The following is a 21,256-nucleotide window of genomic DNA, read 5'->3' on the forward strand; positions in this document are numbered from 1 at the left end:
GCATTAGAGCACAGAATGAGGGAGAGCATTTTGCAAATTGACATGTATATAAAATGTTATGATTAACAAGAAATTCCACATTATCTAGAAATAAACCAAACTGAATATTCAGCCTTTATTTACATTCTTCAGTCACCTCTGATATCCACAGATATAAACAATGAGGTATAAAGCCTTTCATTCATACGCTGATTTTTTTCTCTTGTATTTAACGTTTATAAACAAAATTGAGGATTTGAGTCGTCAAACTGATCAGTAGAGTTCATTTGTAGCTTTGCGTGCGATTAAAAGCATTTTCGTGAGCCTAAACCTTTCTAAATCCATTCCAAATAAAGTTTATGGGGTATCTGATAAGATTTGAGATCCCCACCCAGGATCTATCAACTACCCCTTTTAGAAGTACTTTAATTGGTCACTAGAGGGCGCTGTAGATCAACCTCCTGGTTCGATGGGAACTAATTGGAGTTTTATTTGTCTAACTGGGTGCAATGAAAAATAAAAGCCTCAATGTTTATAATCTTTATGCCTGTAGTCTAGAGTTTGGGTCAAAAGTGWTAACATTTGCAGACAAGTTTCACCAAATAAATCAACTTTATTAAAAAACATTACACAACAATTAAAATCGATGCCTGGTTCCGCAGTTAACGGGGTGAGGTGGCCCGGTGTGAGGGGCTCAGAGCCCTCAGAGCAGCCGCAGGTTTCTTCAGCTCCTTCAACATCTGCTGACCCAGAGCCCTGACGGGCCGGTAGCTGACCCGGGACCCGCCAGGAGCCGACGGAACATGGGGCGTACCCTCTGGGTCCTCCTGAGCGTCGGTGACCGTCAGTTTCACGGGTTTGCACCGGTGGAACAGGGACTCTCGCCGGCTCGTGCACGGACTAGCGGCCAGCCCCCGGAAGCCGTACGGTGTGGTCACCTTCGGCACGTGCTGCAGAGACATGGCCGCGTCGTCCGCTTCCTCCGCCGCGGCGGCAGCGCGGCGCAGACGTCCCATCCGCGGCGGCGCGGGCAGGCGAAGSAGACCCCGAGGAGAGGCCACCTGGCCGGGGCTCACAGGCGGGCTGGTGTCCGTTGAATCGGTGTCTGACAGGAGCCTGGTCCGGTCGCTGGAGCCCCGGTGGAGCCGAGGCGAGGCCAGGAAAGAACCGCGAGATGGGATGAGGAAGCTGGGGATCCGCTCCGGGGTCAGAACAATGGCCCGCAAACCGGATTTAACCGCTGACATATCGTGAAGCTGCAGAATCAAAAACAAACACCTCGTTAGTTTCAGAAACGCTATAAAAAAATAAAAACACTTTAACACCAAAACACAACCTACCTGAAGTAACTGGTAGGAAAGTTTTAGAAGAGTGTTCCTCCTGATTTTATTTCAGCTAAAAACGACTTGCAAACAAAAGATTAAATTAAAATTAAATAAGTGTCTAAAAATATAAAATAATCACAAATGAACCTCCAAACACCTCTGCCCTGAGTCAGGGGAAGTTCACCTGGTTTATGTCAGCTGATCAGCAGGTGGATCCAATCACCCTGTCAATCACTCAAAAMCCACCTGAGACTCATCACCTGTCTGCCTTCAAACATCATCAACACTAAATCATTTCCTCTACATTTATAACAAATCAACTTTTGGAGACTCGGAACCACATCTGACCATGGGAGTCTCAGTAAAATGTAAATTCTGTGCTCAACGTTTGTGTCACTCATTGCCTGAGATCTTCGCTTGAAAAGTTTTGCACAACTGTTGGAGTCAATTCTGTCTGTTAGCAAAATATCTCATGAGTGTGCAGRTTTTATTGTGTACATCGGTGTAACTTTTGGAATCCAATTCAAGATGGCCACCACAGCTAATCCACATTATCCTCTCAAAATGCCTTTAATTCRGTCAATTCCTCAGATATTCAGGTTAAATTTGACATGGTAGTTGAGTCATTCCCGACACAAGAGTGCAAAATYGTTTCACCAAAACGGCAATAATTAACGCATTCCTCTGAGGAATGTTAGGCCTTTTAAATACTGTTTTGTTTTTTCACTTAAACTAATTTAATGTCTAAGTTTTTCCTTTGGGATAATCTTTGAAATGAAAGAAAAACAGAATCTAATCATTTTTTGATTTCCACGTCTGCGGTTTTTTGTGAATCTTCAGCAAACACCATCTGTTCCTCATATGTTTTATTTATTGTATTGCATGTTGTCTAGAAAAACAGCTCACTGAACCAATTAAGGCTTTGTAACAACACACGGTTGTAAATAAAACTTTAAGAAAAGGACTTCTGCTGTTTTCTGACCACTTTGAAAAGTTCGGACTCTGAACCGGTGAAGTCTTGTTTTCCCCCCCGCTTTAAAAAACAAACCTAAAATGAATCCTTGTAAAAGATATTTGGACAATAAAAAAATATTTTCGTGTTAATCAAATCGTCGATGTGTTTTTACCAAAAGTCAGAAAAGATCAGAGGCCCCCAGGGACACATTTTGACATGTTTATGCAAACAATGGAAAAAATGTTCAAATGGTCCTTTACTGACTGTGGTGCCATTGTGTTTCAAAGCAGCATCACCCATTCTCCCGTTAGAATACTCAGTAACAGACACATGACACCCTGAAACCATTGGTTTGTTTGTTTTTTTTATCAAGAATTCATCTGACATGACTGAACAACAGATGAAGAGTTTTTACTGCAGTGAAACAAACAGGCTGCTAAAAACAGCAGGAAGTCAAGATGCTCCAAAATGAGTCCATGTCCCCGCAGAGAGAGAAGGAAAAAAGAACAAAAAAAAAAAAAAAGCCAGGGGTCACACTTGTCACCATTGTCGGAACCGTGTTCGCTGTTAAAATCAGTTCATTTAATTTAAGAGTTTGTGCTTTCTCCTGCAAGGGCATCGTGGGAGAACAGTCGGCCTGTTTGGAGTCCAGCAGTCGCTCTTTGTCTCCATTGGAACAGAATCAGTCTCATCACGTTAGTTCACWACATGGGCTTAAAGTCCACATCATCCCTGAGCCCATCTCAGGCCTCCTCCCGAGGTCGAACGGCTGGTTGGCTGGCGGTCTCTGTCGGCTTACGTGCGATTGCTCAGAAAATCCATCAGTCACTATCTGAGCCAACTGCAGACGAGCCTTTCCTCTTCCTCTTAGGAGCTTTGGGTTTCGAGTCCTCTTCCTCCTGCAAGATATTTAACAAGGTCACTGCAAAACCTGAAATCACTCAAAACATAACAGACATGACCTGAGTTCTAAATGAGCAAATTTATTCGTCCAAAATAGAAAAGAAAAAGCAACAGTTTCAACTTTCTACTCAATCAAACATTAAAATGTCCAGATCACTATTAATATCAAAATTACGCGCACCGAGCCACTACTGGATCCGCTCTCTTCCTCGTTGTTTGTGGGCGGAGCTACTCCCTTCCTGGAGCGAGGCGATGAGGCCGGCGCTTTTCGCCGAGACTTCGGAGGCTTCGACTGAAAGTCCTCGTACTCCTCTGCTAGCGCGAATAAGTCACTGAACCTGCGGGGAGAGGAAGCCGCGTCAAAACGCACGAGTCATCGTGAGCGCGCGTGACATCACGACTGGTGCATGTTTTAGCGTGCGAGCACCTCATTTTATGAGCTTCGTCACAGCTGGCCTGTACGTGCTGCAGAGCCTGAAGGATCGGCGTCTGAGTGAAAACTGACGGAGAACAAACAGAGAGTTATTGACCTGTGTGTTATTGATCAGGATCAGTAATAAAAGTGTGTGCGTGTACTGACAGTTGTTCTTTGTGTTGCTGAGACTCAATCTCAGGTTGTCCAAGTGCTCTAAGATCTGTTCCAGGGTCAGCTGGGCCAGTTTACTGCTCGAACTACGAAGACTGAAGACAGAGATAAAGAGTTAGCTTTCAGCTGCCACACACAAACCTAAACCATGAAAATAAAACCGAAGCAAAGAGGAGCAGAAAAGAACGTAAAAACTAGCCTGGAAACAATTTTGAATTGTGTGTCTCCTCACCTCTGTCTTTTGCGGGGCTGGTTGTTGTTTTTGATTAGCTGGGCCTTGATGTGTTCTCCCAGAGTGTCGTCATACTTTGACGCCCAGTGTCTGAGGATGCTTGTGGTGAACTGGTCCTCAGGGTGACAAGGACGACTCAAGACCATCTTCACCATTTCCTCACTTGGCCTGAGGAAAATATAAGAAAAAACAAACATTTATAATCAAGGATAGAAAGAGATATTTGTAATTTTTATTGAGAATTGTTTTTTTTTTTGTCGTACTTTTCTCTGCGGAGCTGCAACAGCAAACAGGACAAGGCCTCCGGGTGTTCTGAGAAACAAAAACACAAAGAAAAAAGTCTGTCAGGACTATAAAACAGCTCTTTTTTGTTTAGTATGTGTGTAGTTGTGTTGAGTAATCAGTTTTATTTTTAGTCATCACCTTTGTATTTTAGGTGCTGCAGTATGGGGATGATGGTTTCCAGGGGGATACTGTGGGCCAGGAACAGCTGCCAAGTGCTGTACTGCTCAAAGGTCTCCCAGTCCAGAGACTGAACTGAAGGGTGAAACAACAGAACATCTAGACAAACTGGTCCAAATAGCAACATAACACACTGCRAATGTTTTGTTTCTTACTGAGGATGTTGAGAACGGAGTCTTTACGGAACATCACCAAGTTTCCCATCATCACATGACACATTAGCTCTTGTAACTGCACACAAACAGGTGGCATCCAGGTTACTGGACAGGTGGCACAGRGCTCTGCCTCAGAACTACAGAAACTGGAGTCTTACCTGCATTGAGTCAATAACGGCTACGATCATGTTGAGCAGCTCGCCACTTCGAAGCGTTTCGTCTGGAAACTGAACAAAGATATTTGTCAGAGGGTGTTTGTGTACGTCTGAAGGCATAAACAAAGTTTCCTGACGTCAGCGAGGACGGTTTATAAATTMCTGCAAGGTGTAAACATTTCTGCAACAAAAGCGGGAACTACGTGTGTCTGCCTATACCTCAGAGTAAATGGAGGGAGTGAGGTAGCAGAGCAGTCGAACGTCATCCTCCTGACAGGCTTTCATGTCCATCATCAAACACGTGTGCAGGTCACCGAGCGCCGTCGCCTGAGCAAACGACTCGTACAGCATCATCTTCCCATTTGCTGCTTTACTGTTGGGCACACACAGACAGAAGCTTTAAAGTGCCCGTCACAGCAAATTTTTGTAATAAATGTGAATRCATTTTTGRAAAAATAACATTAATAATACATTGTAAAAAAAAGAAAAAAGATTTCATTCCGCTGAGACGAACAGTTGTTGAGATATTTACATGTGAAGTAACAGGAAGTGATGTCAAAGGGGAATGTCTGAATGTGAACAGAGTGTTGCTAAAATGGCTAACAACACAGACTGTAGAAAACATCTGATGCTTCTTTAGTTTATTTTAATCACTATCGGAGAGATGAGAAAGAGGTATAATATTGTTTAAATAAACAAAAAAAAACAGTTTTCTTTCTCAAAGAGTTCCCCTTTGATGTCACTTCCTGTTTCATTTTAGCTGAGCCAAATTCAAAAGAAAATATGCCAATTATGTGACATAGAGGGTAAAATCATGTGTATTATGCCGTTTCTTCAATATAAATATATTTTCTTTGACTTTTTGTATTTCATGGATATGCATGTCACAAGCTCTTTAATGTTTCATGTTCACGTGTTGGATATTATCGTTTTTGAGTCGGTTATCTTTACACGTACCTTGCTTTTAAGTAGTACAGTAGGTGGTATCCTATCTTTGGCTGCTTCTGGTAAAGTTCTGCCAACATGTCTAGCAGCACCGAGAACCCACTGTTGTCCTCCTGCATGGTGGCCAGGTTCCTGAAGATCAGGCAGACCGGTTTGCACACCGACTCCTCCAGAGACCTGCAGAGACAAACCGGTGAGCTGAAACAAACGGGTCAGGCACACAGAGAGGATGAGTTAGAGGAAAGMCTTACTCCTCAGTGATCTCCTCTGGGAGGACTTCTCCTCTGAAATGATCTTTAAATAGTTCAGACAGACAGGAAGCCAGCGCTGACATCTGTTCTGTATCAAAGTCGTCCTGCAATACGGAGGAACAAAGTATGACTCATCAATTATTTTTAAATACGAGCAAATCTCTAGGAGTCAAGATTTGTGTTATGTGGCTAAAGCTTACACAACTTAAAAGCTTCGCCTCCTTTATATTTGCATTTAAACCACAGAAATTTAAAGAAATAAGTAATTTGTTGTTTGAACTGAAGGAACTCATGTTACCAAATGGGACACGTGCCAATAAAACCAAGCAATTTAAAGATTCCACGTACGCTCTTCAGATCGGGTTTATGCCGTTTTAATGCCTCTTTTTTATAACATTACTGATTGTTCAGGTGTTAATGTGTCAGATATGTTTGTAATTGATAGCAGAGGGTCAATTTGTGGTGAAACATGGGAACAAACAGACGCAAACTGACCTCCAGGATAAGATCAACGATCTCCTGCATCACCTCACACTGAGTCTCTGTGTCACTGAGAAGAGAAGTTTGCTGTTAAACTCAAGACTTTTTGTAAAAACGTTGGTTTAAGCACCGGAAAGGCTTCAGATCTCACCTGGTTTTCTGAATTTGCTGCACTTTCTCCTTCATGGTGTCGTCTAGCTGGTCTAACCAGGGCGTGATGTCGGCGGGCTCCTCCATCACGGCCTCTTTGATGGGACGGAACCTGAACTCTCTCTTCTTTCCTGCACAGTGATTGGTCAACAGTTGTGTTACTGCGCTCAGCTTAAAGAACAGGAAACAAAGCGTGTCGACCTACTGCACACTGTGTTAAAATGGTTCAATAACTTCTTTTAATTCAAAATTATTTAAGGCAGAAAAAGTTTTAACAGTTTACATTTATTAAGAACAAACTGGTTTAACATCCTCCTTTAACTGGTTTCATCATCATCGTCAACTTTATTTATAAAGCACTTTAACTTTTGTTATTGTTTGAAACTATTACTATTATATGTATATATTAGGGGTGCAACAATACATGTATCTGTATCGAACAGTGCTTTRGGTTCAATACACACTTTTATTGAACAATACAGATTTTTTAAATTAATTTTATCAACTTGTCTTCTGAAGATGCTCTGTGTTGAAGGATCAGTGGATCTGTGTTCGACTACTCCACCTAGGCTGCATTTTTGAGCGCAGATCCACTGAGAAACTTGCTGTTTCAGCAACATTTAATTTAAAAATAGACTTTTGAGGTTAAACAAATGTTCATAATTAATTTATACAAATTACAAGTTTAAAGGGGCATGGAAATTTATCTTTTTTGTATCGAAAAAGTATTGAACCGTGAGACTAAAGTATCGAACGGAACCGAATCGTGAATTTTCTGTATCGTTGCACCCCTAATGTTTAATTTTTATTATTAATATTATTAATTATAAATAAATATATATATATATATGGGGCAGATATTATAAAAAAAATTTCTTCTTTCTTCTACTTTCTTTCCTTTCATATATATATTTTTGTATGTGAATTTGTTTGTTTTTAAATTAAATGAATAAATATTGTCAAATAAATAAATAATCCGTTTGCTTTGGTTTTTGTACCAAATCACTAAATCTGGATCATCTTTGATGCATTTGAGCCAACTTATCTAAAGTTAACACGCCTGAACTAGTTATTGACGCAGTCCTCCTCTTTTGTTTGTACCTTTGTTGTTGACTTCCTCTTCGTCATCACTGAAAGCAGCGTCTGTGTTGTCATAGCAGCCCTCCTCCTTATCCAGCTCATGGTTGTCCATCTCCATGGAAACAGCCTCTTCCATCTTGACTGCAGGACGAGCAAACATTTTAACGACGGTTGTTTTTCTGCTCGTTTAAAAAGTGCATCRATCCCTCTGGTTTTACTGTGTAAAGTCACCTGTTCTGTGTGTGATTGACATGTGTGCAGGTGTTGGTTGAGTTATTGTTACCTTCAGTGGGAGGGGATGGCGGGCTGCAGAACTCAGGGAACCTCTCTCTGAGCATCGATCGAAGTTCTCGGTCCAGTTTTGGATTATCAAACAAAGGAGCGAGGTGACTAAAATAAATAAWTCACAATAGTGTTCAGTGTGTGAATAAAACTTGGATAATGTAAATTAAGAATACAAAGACGGATTTGTGTGCTTCTTACGCCAGCACCCTCTTCTCCATGATGAACGTTAAGGAATTAAAGACACCCTGACGGACCTGAGACTCTAACGGAGGAAAGAAGTTCGGAATGATCTGAGGAGAGGACAGTGGAGAAAAACAACAGGAGTTGTGTTAATATTTAGAAACATTTTCTCAGTAGAGTATTTCCAGTATTTGTCTGAGTTTTAGTATTCAGGGGGCGCGTTACTCTGCACATGAAGTCCAGCAGTGTGGCTGTGATGGCAGGATGAGGTTTCATGGAATGATGCATCACCAGGATGGCTGGTTCTGAAAAAAAAAAGTAAATGTCAGCGTGAACATGTGATGATGGGAATAAAAACGGGTTGTAAACACAACTAATATCACATCTGTTCTCTGAAATAAACGGACCACAATAAGATGCAACGGATCAATTTTCTTCACTGGAAAATTTTGTTTTGGTCGAGGGAGACACAGGATGTAAAACAAAGCATGATCTTTTAACGTGGCCGTCTCTTGTTACATTTATCTGATGCAGAAACACATCAGAAGTTCCTGAATCTCACTAATAATCATTTGTGTTTTGTCTTTGTGTCAGCTGGATTTTGTTTAGATCTAATCACATGACTGATCATTCTCAGCTTCTTAATGATTAAAAATATTATGATGGCTGAAGTGTTTAAGCAGCCTAAAATTTGTGCACAATAGTAAAACTCAATCTTTACTTGAACCTAAAGTCCATTTTACAACAAAACACTGTGAGGGTAAAACAGACTTCTATAATCCTCTATATTTGGGTGTAAAAGACTAATAAAAACAAAAACATTACAGCATAAAAATGAAAGAAAAAGTCAGGTTGAGGCTTGTGGTGACTTTATATTAAAAGGCCTGCTTAGAATAGGTTTCAGCATTCAGTTAGGATCATTCTGCTCTGTGAATGAATAAAGTTATTGTGTGTAAATACGTTACCTATATTCATGATGCTGTCTTTTTCTGGGTTGAAGAAAAGCCAGTCATAAAAGAGAGCCAGCTTGGCATTGGAGGCAGCTACATTTGACTGCAGAGAAGCAAATCAAGTGGACGAGTTATCTCCTTTATTTAAGTGCAACTTTCACATTTACAGCCYATGATTGTATGATCCTACCGTGCAGGTGGTAAGTAGCCAGCCAATGATAGCCCAGCGTGGCAAGATATCAGAGCTCAGCACCTCATTGGATGGATGGACGACCCCACAGATGTATCTGATGAGGTCACAGCGCAGCGACTGGCTCTCTGCTGTGGACAGATACTGTTTCTGAAACCAGTCCTGGTACCGCTTCTGCTGCCCAAAACGTACCTGCACATGTGTGGAGAGACAGAAACCCGTGAGCCGAGAGACAAAACAAAAACACACCCGAGTCAGAGGTGGAGACGTGATCACTGACGAGGAGTTCGGTTTTACCCTGGAGGTCATGAAAAGCAGCTTAGTCTCCATGTCCGGTGTGAGTCGACAGGCGAGGAATTTACGGGACGTTCGAGCCGTGAGAAGCTGGAGTATACCTGAAGAAATGACATCACCTATGTTTGACTATCAGAATAAATTAAACCTGAAAGTGTGTGAAAGACACAAACAAAAAACCCAGTTACGTAAAGTGAGAATGACAGGTTTTGCAATTTACCGGTGAACTGAGGACTAAGAACTTGTGGGTTGTGCAACAAGTCTCTCCACAGCAGCTCCATCTCCGGGATCCGAGCGACGTTCTGCAGCAGACGAACCAGATCTCTGCCAATGATGAGGCACTCCATAAACTACAGAAACACAAACTCACCAGGTTAGCACTGTARGAAGCAGGAAATTAAAAACAGCTACAATCCCTCACTTTCACTGCACCCTTTTGTTACCTTTTCCCTCAGCATGCTGATGCAGAAATCAACTTCTTTTTGGCGCAGAGGCAACAGGTTTGGGACTCCATGGTCGACAATTAAACGAAGGTAGGTGTAGACTGACATCGCTATTAGCATCCCATTCTTCGACACCCACTCCCTTCATAGAACAGATAATTCAACAACTTCATAAAATACAATTAATCAACCGCTTTGAAATAATACAAAAAACACTACATCTGTAGCAAGCAAAAAGAATTTTGGCAAGTGGCAACAATATTTACATAATAGATGTAAGTGAAGCTTACTTTTGCTCAAGCAAAATGTCTAAGACATTCTCAGCCAACCATAGATTTTTTGTGGAGATGTCTCCTCCTGTAAAAAGCAAACAGCAGCATTACATTTAGAAAAGAGCTTGATTTTTTATACAAAAGATATAACGCACAAGAGTCTGACCTGCAATTTGTTTCAGAAGCGTCATGATGACACCATCAGCACCAGTTACTCCACTCTTGACCAGCTCTCTGACCAGCCACACCAGCTGTACACACAGAGCCCATCATTTATAATCACATTACATACTTGTCTTCATTAGTGTGTTTCTGTGTACAACAAATGAGTTTACCTGTGTTCTTGGAACATCCTGCAGTTTGAGGAACTTCTCCATGAGTATTTGGTTGATCTTTACGAGAACTACGTTCATGCCATCTCTGCTCACTAGAGTCAGATCTCTGTAACACTGCTCCAACAAAACACACACAGGAATTAGGTTACAATGTTGAAGCCACAAGTATGTAAAAAAATGGCTAAATATGCAGAGGTGACTCACCCTCTGAGCCTGAGTTGGTTCTGTGAGGGCGAGCGTAAACAAACCGAGGCATACCTCCTCGTGCTGCTGTTGACCTTTACAAACCTGCCAAACAGGTAAACATAAATTCTAATTTTTTATTATTACTGTACAGTCACAATGCTTCCTCACAAAATAAACATAAGCATCAAAATCACATAGGCAAAAGAACACCTTCCACTAACTTGATAAGAAAAACACTTAATGCGAAAAAAATCACAAAATACTGTGTAAATCAAAGCAAAGTTGAAAACATCTGAAATTAAATTAATTCTGAAGTCAGGTTTTATGTAAAAAAAAAATAAGTACATCAAAAACTTTCCTAAAGTAGGGCTTGTTGTTAACAAAGCACCTGTCATAGTTTTCCTAAGATTTGTGCAGTACTGGTCATAGTATTAGTAGCAATTGTTGTCATAGAATCTGTTGCATTAACGTGTGCTTCTTACGCTAACGTTGAGCGCATCATTGGCCTCTCGCTCTGAAAGTCCGTTACTCAAGGCCTGAACGATTCCAACACATCGCTCCAATCTCTGCACACAAACACAAAATCCAACGTGTGAAAAAAAAAAAAAAAACAACAACAATGGGATCACTTCCTTTCCACATGCAGACACATCAGGAATAATGATGACTGGTAAAAAAAAAGAGTGCATCACTAAAATGAAGACAAAATACATTTACATAATAATGATCGATAGGTGCTCTTTAAACCAGAGTGACTGTAATCTAAGATTTAATGTGTGTAGGAAAGGTAGATATGCAAATGAATAACCTGCACATACACAACTAGTAACGAACCACATAAATTCACTGATTTTAATAATTCATTTTAAGACAAAACTATTGCTTGACAGTAAAACAGCTTTGTTCTGATTATAACGATCATATGGCCAAGATGCTTATATGTATGATAAGTTCAAATGGTGACGACTGCACCAATTCAATAAAAGGTAAAACCCAGCAGCAACAACACAAACATACATAAAAAAGTCCAACAGCACGCAACACAACGGATATGCAATCTTAACACAGCCATGTAGGATGACAAATAGAATGACATACATCACAGGCACACTTAAAGAGAATTACAATAAATAAACCCACATTTATTACTATATATAACAACTGAAAGGCAACCATTTGTCAAGCTTCAAACTAGTACAACAAGAACACCATCACAATGCCTGTAATATAAACACAAGGCTGGAAATTTGACAAAAAATTCAATTATGTTTGATTTGTTCTGTAAACAAAAATTCAATAATCCCCATTACGGTACTGTGAATTAGTAAAATGTATTTAATATAATCAAAAAATAAACARATCAACTGTCAGGTTCTAAACAGGTCTGACATGTGAAACAATGCGCATGCGCAACTGTCACATAGGTCTCATCCATATGTTTACGTTGAATTAGCATGCTAGGCTAAATTCCATAAGCTTTGGGACTTCAAATCACAAACACAGCATCTCCGAGAGCACAAACACAAAGAACCCACGCCACAACTGTCTCTCACTGAGCTCTTTGTCTTAAACGATGTGTCCACGCACGTAAAAGGACAACTTTGCTGAACTACCGTTGCTACCCTTCTGCTAGCATTGCTAACTAGCCTGTTAGCGGCTTGTAGTTGATAAAAAGGTTCCATCATGTCTTTGTACGTTCTGCTACTTTAAAATTAAAACTGCTTCTATTTGCCTGTACGCCACCTCTGTCCCGGTTCGTTCACAGTAACGTATTCTAATTGGGCCGCAAACCCTGATCTCCCTACCTCTTCTAACTCGTCTTTGGCATCCAGCGGGGTGGACACCAGGAGCCGGCCCTGTGGCTTCGCTTTCGCCGGTGCAGGCTCCATCTGCTCCCGCCGCGCCTCGCCGGGCCCCGCGGAGCTGTGAAGGGATGGGACTGCCGGTGCACGGGTGTTATAGGTGTTTGTATCGGTGTAATGAAGAGTCCGGGGCTGTGGTCCGGATCAAAACCTTGCTATGAATCACTTCAGCCTGTTAATATGTGTTTTTAAAACTTATTTAAAGATAGCTTGAACTATGAGTCCTACTCCGTGACACCGTCCGAACACAGTAACATAACGGACATCCGTACCGACAGGGTTGAGGGACGGGGCGGTGACCACGCTGCGCAAGGACCAATCAGCTAACTTACTCATTTGAGTGACGTAAGTGTAACCCAATAGCAGGTGAGAACTCATCCAGCCAATTCCAGGCGTGCTAAACTGGGGACCACCTGCATGCACGCCACTTCACCTTGTTTACAAAGAACTAACAAATCATCCTTACTATAAATAGCAATGAAAAACAACCAGAATTAAATTGACTCCAATTACTGTGTCTGATTAATACATAACCATTATTTACTGGTAAAACTCTAAAATATTATCCAACTGAAAATATTTTAAAACATAAAATATGTGCATCCTACAATGTATTTACATAGTAGTTGTGGATGTAATAACCCAAGTGTGCAAATAAACCTTTTTAAAACAAATTTAAATTCTTTTTTGTGTGACACAGCATAACGTATAGCTCTGAGATGTTAAATCAGCTGTTTTGACTTTTTTAATTTCTAGCGTAGTCTTTTAAAAATAAGATTGACAAGTGTCGAGATTTCCCCCCAATACGTAAAAAACAACACAAAAGTAACAATACACATTTTATTTTGTATTTACACATTTTTTCCTTCAGATGACTTATTTTACAGTGAAACATTCGTTATGTCCGTATCTGCTTCTCTACAGTTTATCTCTGGTGAAACCAGTTCGGCCTCTGACTTGTGACTTTAATCGATGATACAAACGACCGTCCAGTCAGAGGGGGAAAAAAAGATAGTTTGGACTATCATCCATCAGATGGGGTCGTTCTGGAACAAGTCGTTTCTGTCAGTCTCCCTCAGGTCTTTGTCAGTTTTTTTCATCTTCTCCTAGCAGCCAGTATGTCCTCATGCGTCCTTTGCCCTTGACTTCAATTTCTCCTCTGAGTTGTAGCTGGAAGTATCCGAACTCCTGCAGGACTTGTCGAGTTGCCTCCGACACATGGATCTTCAAGGCTGGGGGGATATGGCATCAAAGTGGCTGATTTCACTGTTAACTTATTTCGATTTTATTTTTGCATGACGTAAACAAAAAATAAAGTCGAATATTGTGAATATTTTGTTTCTTCTGTTATATTTAATGAAGGAGCCATATTTAATTGATACAACAGTCTCCTTACTTTTTAAACTAAAAAAATTGCATTACCTAATTTTAATTATTCAAATTTGCTTAAAAGGCAAATAAGGTGTCTGCATTCTGTGAGTGAAAACTTGTAATTTAAGTGTTTTTTAAGTGGAGAACCTATAATCTGTCTATTTTAAACACACTTCTGCAGGATGTCCTGATGCATCTCAGTAATCCAGGTAAAAAATCAAAAAGAAAAAAATTGTRTAGGTCTTCTGGACGGGTTCTTCTCTAATGAAACGTTTCGTCTCTCCTCCAAGAGACTTCTTCAGTCTGAGAGTTTCAGGCAAAATTCAGGCTTTTAAGCCCTGCCTCCATGTGACTGATACTCACATCACATGGCTATCGTTGACACCTAATCAACACCTATTGTTAACAGGGGGTGGAGTGATACTGGCAATAGCAGCACTGTAGGAGGGGAACAACTGAAAACGGAGGCCTCCACCTCTGTTTAATGATGGACGGTCTTTCTTCACAAAAATGGCTTCTTTTACTCCTCTCTCAAACCAACGTTCCTCTCTATCAGCAGCCACTGTTCAAAAGAATGTCCCAACACAGACGAGCTACATCTAATGGCCAGAACTCTGCAGTTTTCACTCATTTACAGGCCAGCGGTCACTCTTTCAGAGATGAGGATGTTCTCATTCTTGATAGAGAGGAACGTTGGTTTGAGAGAGGAGTAAAAGAAGCCATTTTTGTGAAGAAAGACCGTCCATCATTAAACAGAGGTGGAGGCCTCCGTTTTCAGTTGTCCCCCTCCTACAGTGCTGCTATTGCCAGTATCACTCCACCCCCTGTTAACAATAGGTGTTAATTAGGTGTCAACGATAGCCATGTGATGTGAGTATCAGTCACATGGAGGCAGTGCTTAAAAGCCTGAATTTTGCCTGAAACTCTCAGACTGAAGAAGTCTCTTGGAGGAGAGACGAAACGTTTCATTADAGAAGAACCCGTCCAGARGACCTATACAACTTTTTCTTTTTGACTTCTGCAGGATCTTCATCTCACCCTCTCCTGTGGACTCCATGCGTGACGCAGTGTTGACTGTGTCTCCAAACAAACAGTACCTGGGCATCTTCAACCCGACCACGCCAGCGCACACAGGGCCTGAGCACATACACACAACCAGGTATGTGGAGGTGTATGTATTTATTTATTTATTGTGTTGTTCGGCGTTATCATACCGCTGTGAATGCCGATGCGAAGCCGGAGCTGCTGGTTGGGTCTGTGCCGAATCCGGAAGTTCTTGACGGCGTCCAGCAAGGCGAGAGACATCCGCGTCACCTCCCGGCCGTGCAGCTTACCGTTCCTGACTGGCAGACCTGACACCACCATATAAGCATCCCCAATAGTCTCCACCTGAGGGGACGTCACTAAATTTTAAACTGTTCTGATTCAGTTTGGCCGAGGAAGTGTTTATTAGCCAGGGAGCAGAATGCATAGTTTATTGTTCTCTTACCTTGTAAACATCAAAGTTGTCGATGATGGCATCAAAGCAGGTATAGAGATCATTTAATAAAGTCACGACCTGCAGATACAAATAATTCAGGTAAATATTTCACAACAACTAGGCACAAATGTAAGCTTTTATTTAATGATATCTATTTTGTCAGACTTCTTTAAATTAAATTGTCATCAAACTTTAAATGCATTCAACAGGAATGCACTGGTCGTAGCTGTTTTTCTCATGAAACACACCTAATACCTGCATAGTTTAGTCTTTTGTGCTCTTGTGGTTTCTTCAGCTATAGTTCTGTAGCAAAGATGATGACAGCTCCAGCCAAACTTGACCACAATTGCACAACTTGATCAATAAAAAAACTTTTTAATGAGTTTTTTCTGCTTTCTACTCTGCAAATAATCCAAATGTTACAGTAGAGTTTGTCCTGCAGTGCTGACCTCTGATAAACAGAGCCAGTCAAAATGTGGGACATCATCTCAATCCAGGACAGGGGATAAAAATGATGTGCGGTTTCACAGAAAGTAGGCCGTCTAACCATCGTGCAATCTGTAGGCTGACAGCAGYGGTGGCTTTGCACCACTAGGTGGCAGCCTGGTTGTTTCGGGTTCTTGTCCACAGACATGTTTTATGTAATGTGTCTATGGTTCTGACATTTCTAACGTCCTGATCTTATTCCTGAAAGTCAGCCAGTGAGCTCTGCTGAGGTTTCACCGACCTGCAGCGGCGTGCTCTCTGCAGACAGAGCGGTGAAGCCGACGATGTCGCTGAAGTAGATGGTGACCGAGTCGAAGGCTTCGGCCTGAACCGTCTCGCCCCGTTTCAGCTGCTCGGCCACAGAACTGACACGAAAACAGAATCAAACACGGAGAGCTGAGAGTCTATGACACGGACTAATGTAGCAGCTGCATTGCTTAATTTTAAGTATAGTTACTGTGGAAGAATCTGGTACAGCAGGGCCTCGGCCTTTCGTTTCTCCTCATTATAAGCTTGAGTTCGTTCCTCCACCAGCTCCTCCAAGTTGTTGGCATACTGCTCCATACGAGACAGCAGGTTGTCCAGGATGTTGGACCCATAACCTCTAAAGACACAAAAATATTTAGTCACTAAATGCTTTATAGATAGATAGATCCTTTATAAACCCCAGGGGAAATGCAAGGCATCCATTAGCAATTGCTTATTGCACAAGGTCAGTAAAGATAAAGGTATAATACATGAAATTATACCTTATTCGAATGAAACTAATTAATTACAAATGATCCTACAGAGTCTAAATGAGTTGACGGTACAGGATATCCTGGTGTTGTGCTCTCTGCACCTGTGTTGTTTCCTCAGCAGGATCTTAATGGTGTGGAAGTCAGGCCGCTCGCTCGGCTCTTCGCTCCAGCAGCGCTGCATCAGGACGCCCAGCTCCTCGCTGTGACTGTGGAAGCAGAGGGAGGGACGGAGCGGGGGTAGGTCACCGTGAACCACCGCCCGGATGATCTCTGAGGAATGTTGTGCACAGGGAGAAAATGTTAAACACGACGTTTTCAAAAACAGAAATTAAACTGTTCTGTTCTGAGTTTGAGCTTCAGATCTATAAATGTCAGTTTAACATTTAAAAAAGTGTTGAATTTAGACAGAAGACTAAATCTAAGGCAGCTTTTAGGCTGTGAAGCAGTTTATTTTTTAGCTGACAGGTGGTTCTAGGTAAATATTCATCACTCCAGTTGCTTTGGAAACGCTCCTGATTATTTCTCATCTGAAACTAAATCAGTCAGATTCTCCAATCCGGTCGATTGTATCAGACTTTTCATCATATTCATCCACTAATTCAACAACAGTCTCAAATTTCACTGACATTAAACAGTTTCCAAGGTCTTGTTCATTTAACATGTTAATTAAAACTGACTACAACATACTTAGAATTATCTACATTGGCTTAGCAGTCGTTCTTCCTAAAAATGTTTTTGATTTTTTTATTTGCTAACAGAAAGTTTGACTACAAAACCATTATTTTAAAGTGTTTTGCATTTCATTTAAAGTGCCATGCATATCCTTCAAACACAAAATGTCAAATAAAACGTATTTATATTTTAAAAATTTGGCATAATACACACAATTTTACCCATTCTGTCACATAACCGGCATATTTTCTTCTTAATTTGGCTCAACCAAAGTAAAACAGGAAGTGACATCAAAGGGGAATTCTTTTAGAAAGGAAACTTCATGGTCTTTTTTTATTAAAACAATATTAATTCAACGCTTCTTCATCTCTCTAATAGTGACTCAAATTAGTCTAAAGAAACATCAGAGTCTTCTCTACAGCCTGTGTTGTCATATTTTGTAGCATCRCTCTGTTCACATGCAGACATTCCCCTTTGACATCACTTCCTGTTACTTCACATGCAAATATCTCAACAACTTTTCATGTCAGTGGCATGAAATTTCTTTTGCAACATGTTATCAGTGTTATCTTTCCAAAAATTAATTCATATTTATTGCAAAAATTTGATGTCACAGGCACTTTAAAACCTACAGTTGCTTTATTGAATGAGTTGTGGTTATTTTAAACGTGTGTTTGAAAACTACGAAATACCAAAAGAGGTGAACTCTTGCTTGTGACGCCACAATTACTTCTGTTTGTCAAAACCAAAGGTTAACAATGAGAATAAACCGTTCAAAAATCAGCCTGATCCACAGCGCTGAAACAGCCACATTAACGTGAGCGTTCTCTGTTTTTTAACGCTGACCAGAAAGCAACATGTTTGTTTCAGGAATTCAGATAATACGTGACACACGGAGAGCTCCTGAACGAATCACCGGTGGGTTAATGATGTGTTGAAGGCGACGGGTCATCCGGCTGCCACACAGGAATGCAAATAATACCACACATTCATCAACATCTGTGTTTCAGGCCAGATAAGACGTTTGAATATCAGGTTGTGTTCAGCCAGTGTCCCGATCTCCACTGACCTTTAGGAGTGAGGGATTGTGAATCGAGGAAGAAAACTCCTTTGAGCAGAGCCACCTCCTGCAGGATTATACCAAAGCTGTAAACATCCCCCTTCTGGGTCCCGCAGAGGGGAGGGTACTCTGACCTCAGGAGCTCTGGAGCGGTCCATAGCTTACCTGCCAAGTGATTACACTTACAATTAAAAGATTAAACCGAATTAATGCTTTCTGAAACATATTTTTACAGCTTCTGTGAACAAACGTCCACAAGAAGGTGTGCATTGATCATCCATTTCACCGTACTGTATTAACGTGTGCGGATGCGTCATGCAGGTTTAGTAACACTGAAAGTGTGTGTGTCATACGTGCGTAGTAAGCGTGTGTGTCCTCAGGGCAGCTGCTGGTCCGCAGGCTCTGCAGCCCGTAATCTGTGATCTTCAGAACAAACCGACTGTCCACCACGCAGTTGGACGACTTCAGGTTCCCGTGAGAAACAATGACGCTGTTGTGGAGGAACGCCATCCCCTACAGAAAAGCAGACATACATAGAAATATGAGAGTTTAGAGAAAGAAACTGCAGAAATATGGGAACTACTTATCTGAAAACAGGCCTCCTTCCCTGCAAAAAAATGCCCATCTAGCCAAGTTTTAAAATCTTCTAGCCAGCCTTAAAGTATTTTTGATCATGTTTTAAGACTGATTTACTAAGAACAGAATGTTTAAGATTAATAATCTTGTTTCCAGAACTAGTAAGATTATTTATCTTGTTAGCCTGAAAATCTGACTCAAATTAAGTGAAAAACTTCTGCCAATCGAGTAAGAAAATTTTACTTGATAAGATTCTTGAAATACTTGATTTGACTCAATTTTTTTTTATTTCAAGTAAAGTTTTCTTACTCCAATGGCAGAGTTTTTTTCCACTAAATTTGAGTCAAATTTTCAGGGTAAAAAGATAAATAATCTTACAAGTTCTGGAAACAAGATTATTAATCTTAAACATTCTGTTCTTGTTTAGTAAATCAAAACAAGATCAAAAAGACGTTTTTTTTGGCTGGATATAAGATTTTAAAACTTGGTAAGATAGACAGTTGTTGCAGTGAATGGGATTTGTCTGGTTAAATAAAGTTAAAGGTTTTGTTTTATTTTCATGTTTATCATCTGTAAGTGAAAGGCGAAGTAGGAAGATGACCAAAGAAGTTGTCATTTCAACARTAGATTATTTTAGTTTAAAACTCGGACACAAAAGGCAGCTGGAGATATGGATTCCTGCAAAGACTGCTCAGCATTTAATTAGAATTTAATGACGGGTGTGTATGTGCTGAAATATAATAACAAAGTCAAATAAAAAACCTACAAAACCTCTAAAATAATCATACAAATCAAACTTTTTAGCTAACGACCCACAAAATAACAGTTGCAGAATTTGTGACCCCAGAAATGGTTTAAAATATGCAAACTTTGCTAATAACTCTGTTAATAATGGACATAATAATGAAAATATAAGCAAACCTAATAGTATTTATTTATTGCAATAAGTATGGGGGAAATATTCTATTACCAATTTATTTGCATTTTAATTGTCTGGATATCATCTGGGGACCCTCACTTGATGTTTCACGACCCACATCGGGGCCTTCGACCCCAACTTTGGGAACCACAAATATAAGACTATAAACTCTGTTCTTTGTGTTTGATTGACAGGCGCTGTCCTCAATCGCCCCGCCCACGACACTCTGCTGCACGGCATGCAGGTCGTTACCTTCACGATGTCGTTAATGAGAGAGTATCTGAACATCCAGTCCAGAGTGATGCCGTCGCTCTCCATCAGATCCTGCAGAACAAACACAAACAGGTCGGTCTGATCTGTGATGCAGGCGTGTTTCTGTTTCACAGCAAGAAAATAATCCAAACATACTGGGAAAAAGTCTTRAAATTCTTTAAAGTCGAGGAAATTTTGTACAGAAAGCAAAGTTTACCAGCAGCTTTGCAACAAAAACATGAATTTAAATCGAACAAATACTGTACACTCTTCATTAAAGACGGTAACATACACTCATATAGTGTTTCTTTGAACTTTCTGACCCAAAATCGATTCCACCCTTATAAAAACAGTTCTACCCTGAGCAGACGTTTGACTCTTGAGAAGATCTTTTGCACGAGCAGAGCACAGATTCCTGTTTGTTGAAAACCCGTCTGCCTCTGCAGGTGACGCGCCTCGCTTCAGAGCTCGGAAACACCTCTCCRTCCCTCGCAGGGCAGAAAATAACTCATTCCGCTCTTCGATTCCGCGGTCACCTGGCATCAACCCAAACCCCACGCAGCCCCGCATCAGGACCGCTATCTCCTCTCGTTGCTAGGTTACAGAACCAGAAGGGTTGCTAGGCTACAGGGCTGGAAGATAACGGAGATGTGGGAGAACATTGGGAAGTCTGAGAAAGTTTTACTTCTGGAGTGCTACCTGATGGTGTATGATGGAGGGGAACTGACAGCTGATTGACAGGTTTATGTTAATCTATTCTGCTGTCTTTACTCGCTTGTTGTTTTGTTTTTTATGTCCTTTATATTTAAAGATATTGAGCTAAATGTTGGTGTGTAAGCAGCTGAGAGTCATATCTAAGTGTCACGTCGTTTACCAGAGGTGTCAAAAGTATTCACATTCATTACTTAAGTAGAAGTTTAGATACTAGGGTTTTAAGATAAGATAAGATAAGATAAGATAAGTTAAGTTAAGTTAAGTTAAGTTAAGTTAAGATAAGATAAGATAAGATAAGATAAGATAAGATAAGATAAGATAAGATAAGATA

General features: G+C 40.7%; 3 protein-coding genes across 4 annotated transcripts in view; all 3 read right to left on the minus strand.

Annotated features, from left to right (window-relative positions):
* Nucleotides 1-1,463, minus strand: part of LOC106527529 (C2 calcium-dependent domain-containing protein 4C) — a 20,604-nt gene extending 19,141 nt beyond the window's left edge. The window contains exons 1-2 of one of the 2 annotated variants that reach the window (XM_014022445.1): nucleotides 1,320-1,463; nucleotides 628-1,235 (exon numbers count right to left, since the gene is read on the minus strand). In XM_014022445.1, coding sequence (XP_013877899.1) covers nucleotides 642-1,226 — 585 coding nt within the window. In that variant the 5' untranslated portion in view covers nucleotides 1,227-1,235; nucleotides 1,320-1,463 and the 3' untranslated portion in view covers nucleotides 628-641. Of the gene's footprint in view, nucleotides 1-572; nucleotides 1,236-1,319 lie in introns of those variants that run through there. The other variant, XM_014022446.1, reaches the window with a different exon arrangement.
* Nucleotides 1,464-2,153: 690 nt separating this feature from the next.
* Nucleotides 2,154-12,913, minus strand: ints3 (integrator complex subunit 3). The gene is made up of 29 exons (XM_014022443.1): nucleotides 12,599-12,913; nucleotides 11,276-11,359; nucleotides 10,812-10,895; nucleotides 10,608-10,721; nucleotides 10,439-10,523; nucleotides 10,291-10,357; nucleotides 10,001-10,142; nucleotides 9,778-9,907; nucleotides 9,561-9,658; nucleotides 9,264-9,455; nucleotides 9,089-9,176; nucleotides 8,349-8,428; nucleotides 8,142-8,233; nucleotides 7,942-8,048; nucleotides 7,680-7,799; nucleotides 6,580-6,709; nucleotides 6,444-6,498; nucleotides 5,949-6,052; nucleotides 5,710-5,874; nucleotides 4,972-5,125; nucleotides 4,756-4,824; nucleotides 4,598-4,673; nucleotides 4,404-4,517; nucleotides 4,244-4,292; nucleotides 3,981-4,148; nucleotides 3,743-3,843; nucleotides 3,590-3,662; nucleotides 3,344-3,500; nucleotides 2,154-3,158 (listed from the first exon to the last, which is right to left on the minus strand). Exons 1-29 carry the CDS (start codon nucleotides 12,680-12,682, stop codon nucleotides 3,081-3,083), a joined length of 3,060 nt encoding a protein of 1,019 aa, XP_013877897.1. The 5' UTR covers nucleotides 12,683-12,913; the 3' UTR covers nucleotides 2,154-3,080.
* Nucleotides 12,914-13,481: 568 nt separating this feature from the next.
* The window catches only part of npr1a (natriuretic peptide receptor 1a), a gene marked incomplete in the record, with an annotated part of 37,273 nt that continues 29,498 nt past the window's right edge, over nucleotides 13,482-21,256 (minus strand). Inside the window, 10 exon segments of the mRNA XM_014022464.1 lie at nucleotides 13,482-13,887; nucleotides 15,065-15,163; nucleotides 15,241-15,415; nucleotides 15,516-15,584; nucleotides 16,234-16,357; nucleotides 16,450-16,596; nucleotides 16,834-17,002; nucleotides 18,474-18,629; nucleotides 18,818-18,977; nucleotides 20,212-20,283. Of these exon segments, the coding sequence (XP_013877918.1) occupies nucleotides 13,742-13,887; nucleotides 15,065-15,163; nucleotides 15,241-15,415; nucleotides 15,516-15,584; nucleotides 16,234-16,357; nucleotides 16,450-16,596; nucleotides 16,834-17,002; nucleotides 18,474-18,629; nucleotides 18,818-18,977; nucleotides 20,212-20,283 (1,317 nt within the window).

The sequence above is a fragment of the Austrofundulus limnaeus genome, unplaced genomic scaffold (genome assembly GCF_001266775.1).
Source record: "Austrofundulus limnaeus strain Quisiro unplaced genomic scaffold, Austrofundulus_limnaeus-1.0 Scaffold330, whole genome shotgun sequence".
NCBI lineage: Eukaryota > Metazoa > Chordata > Actinopteri > Cyprinodontiformes > Rivulidae > Austrofundulus > Austrofundulus limnaeus.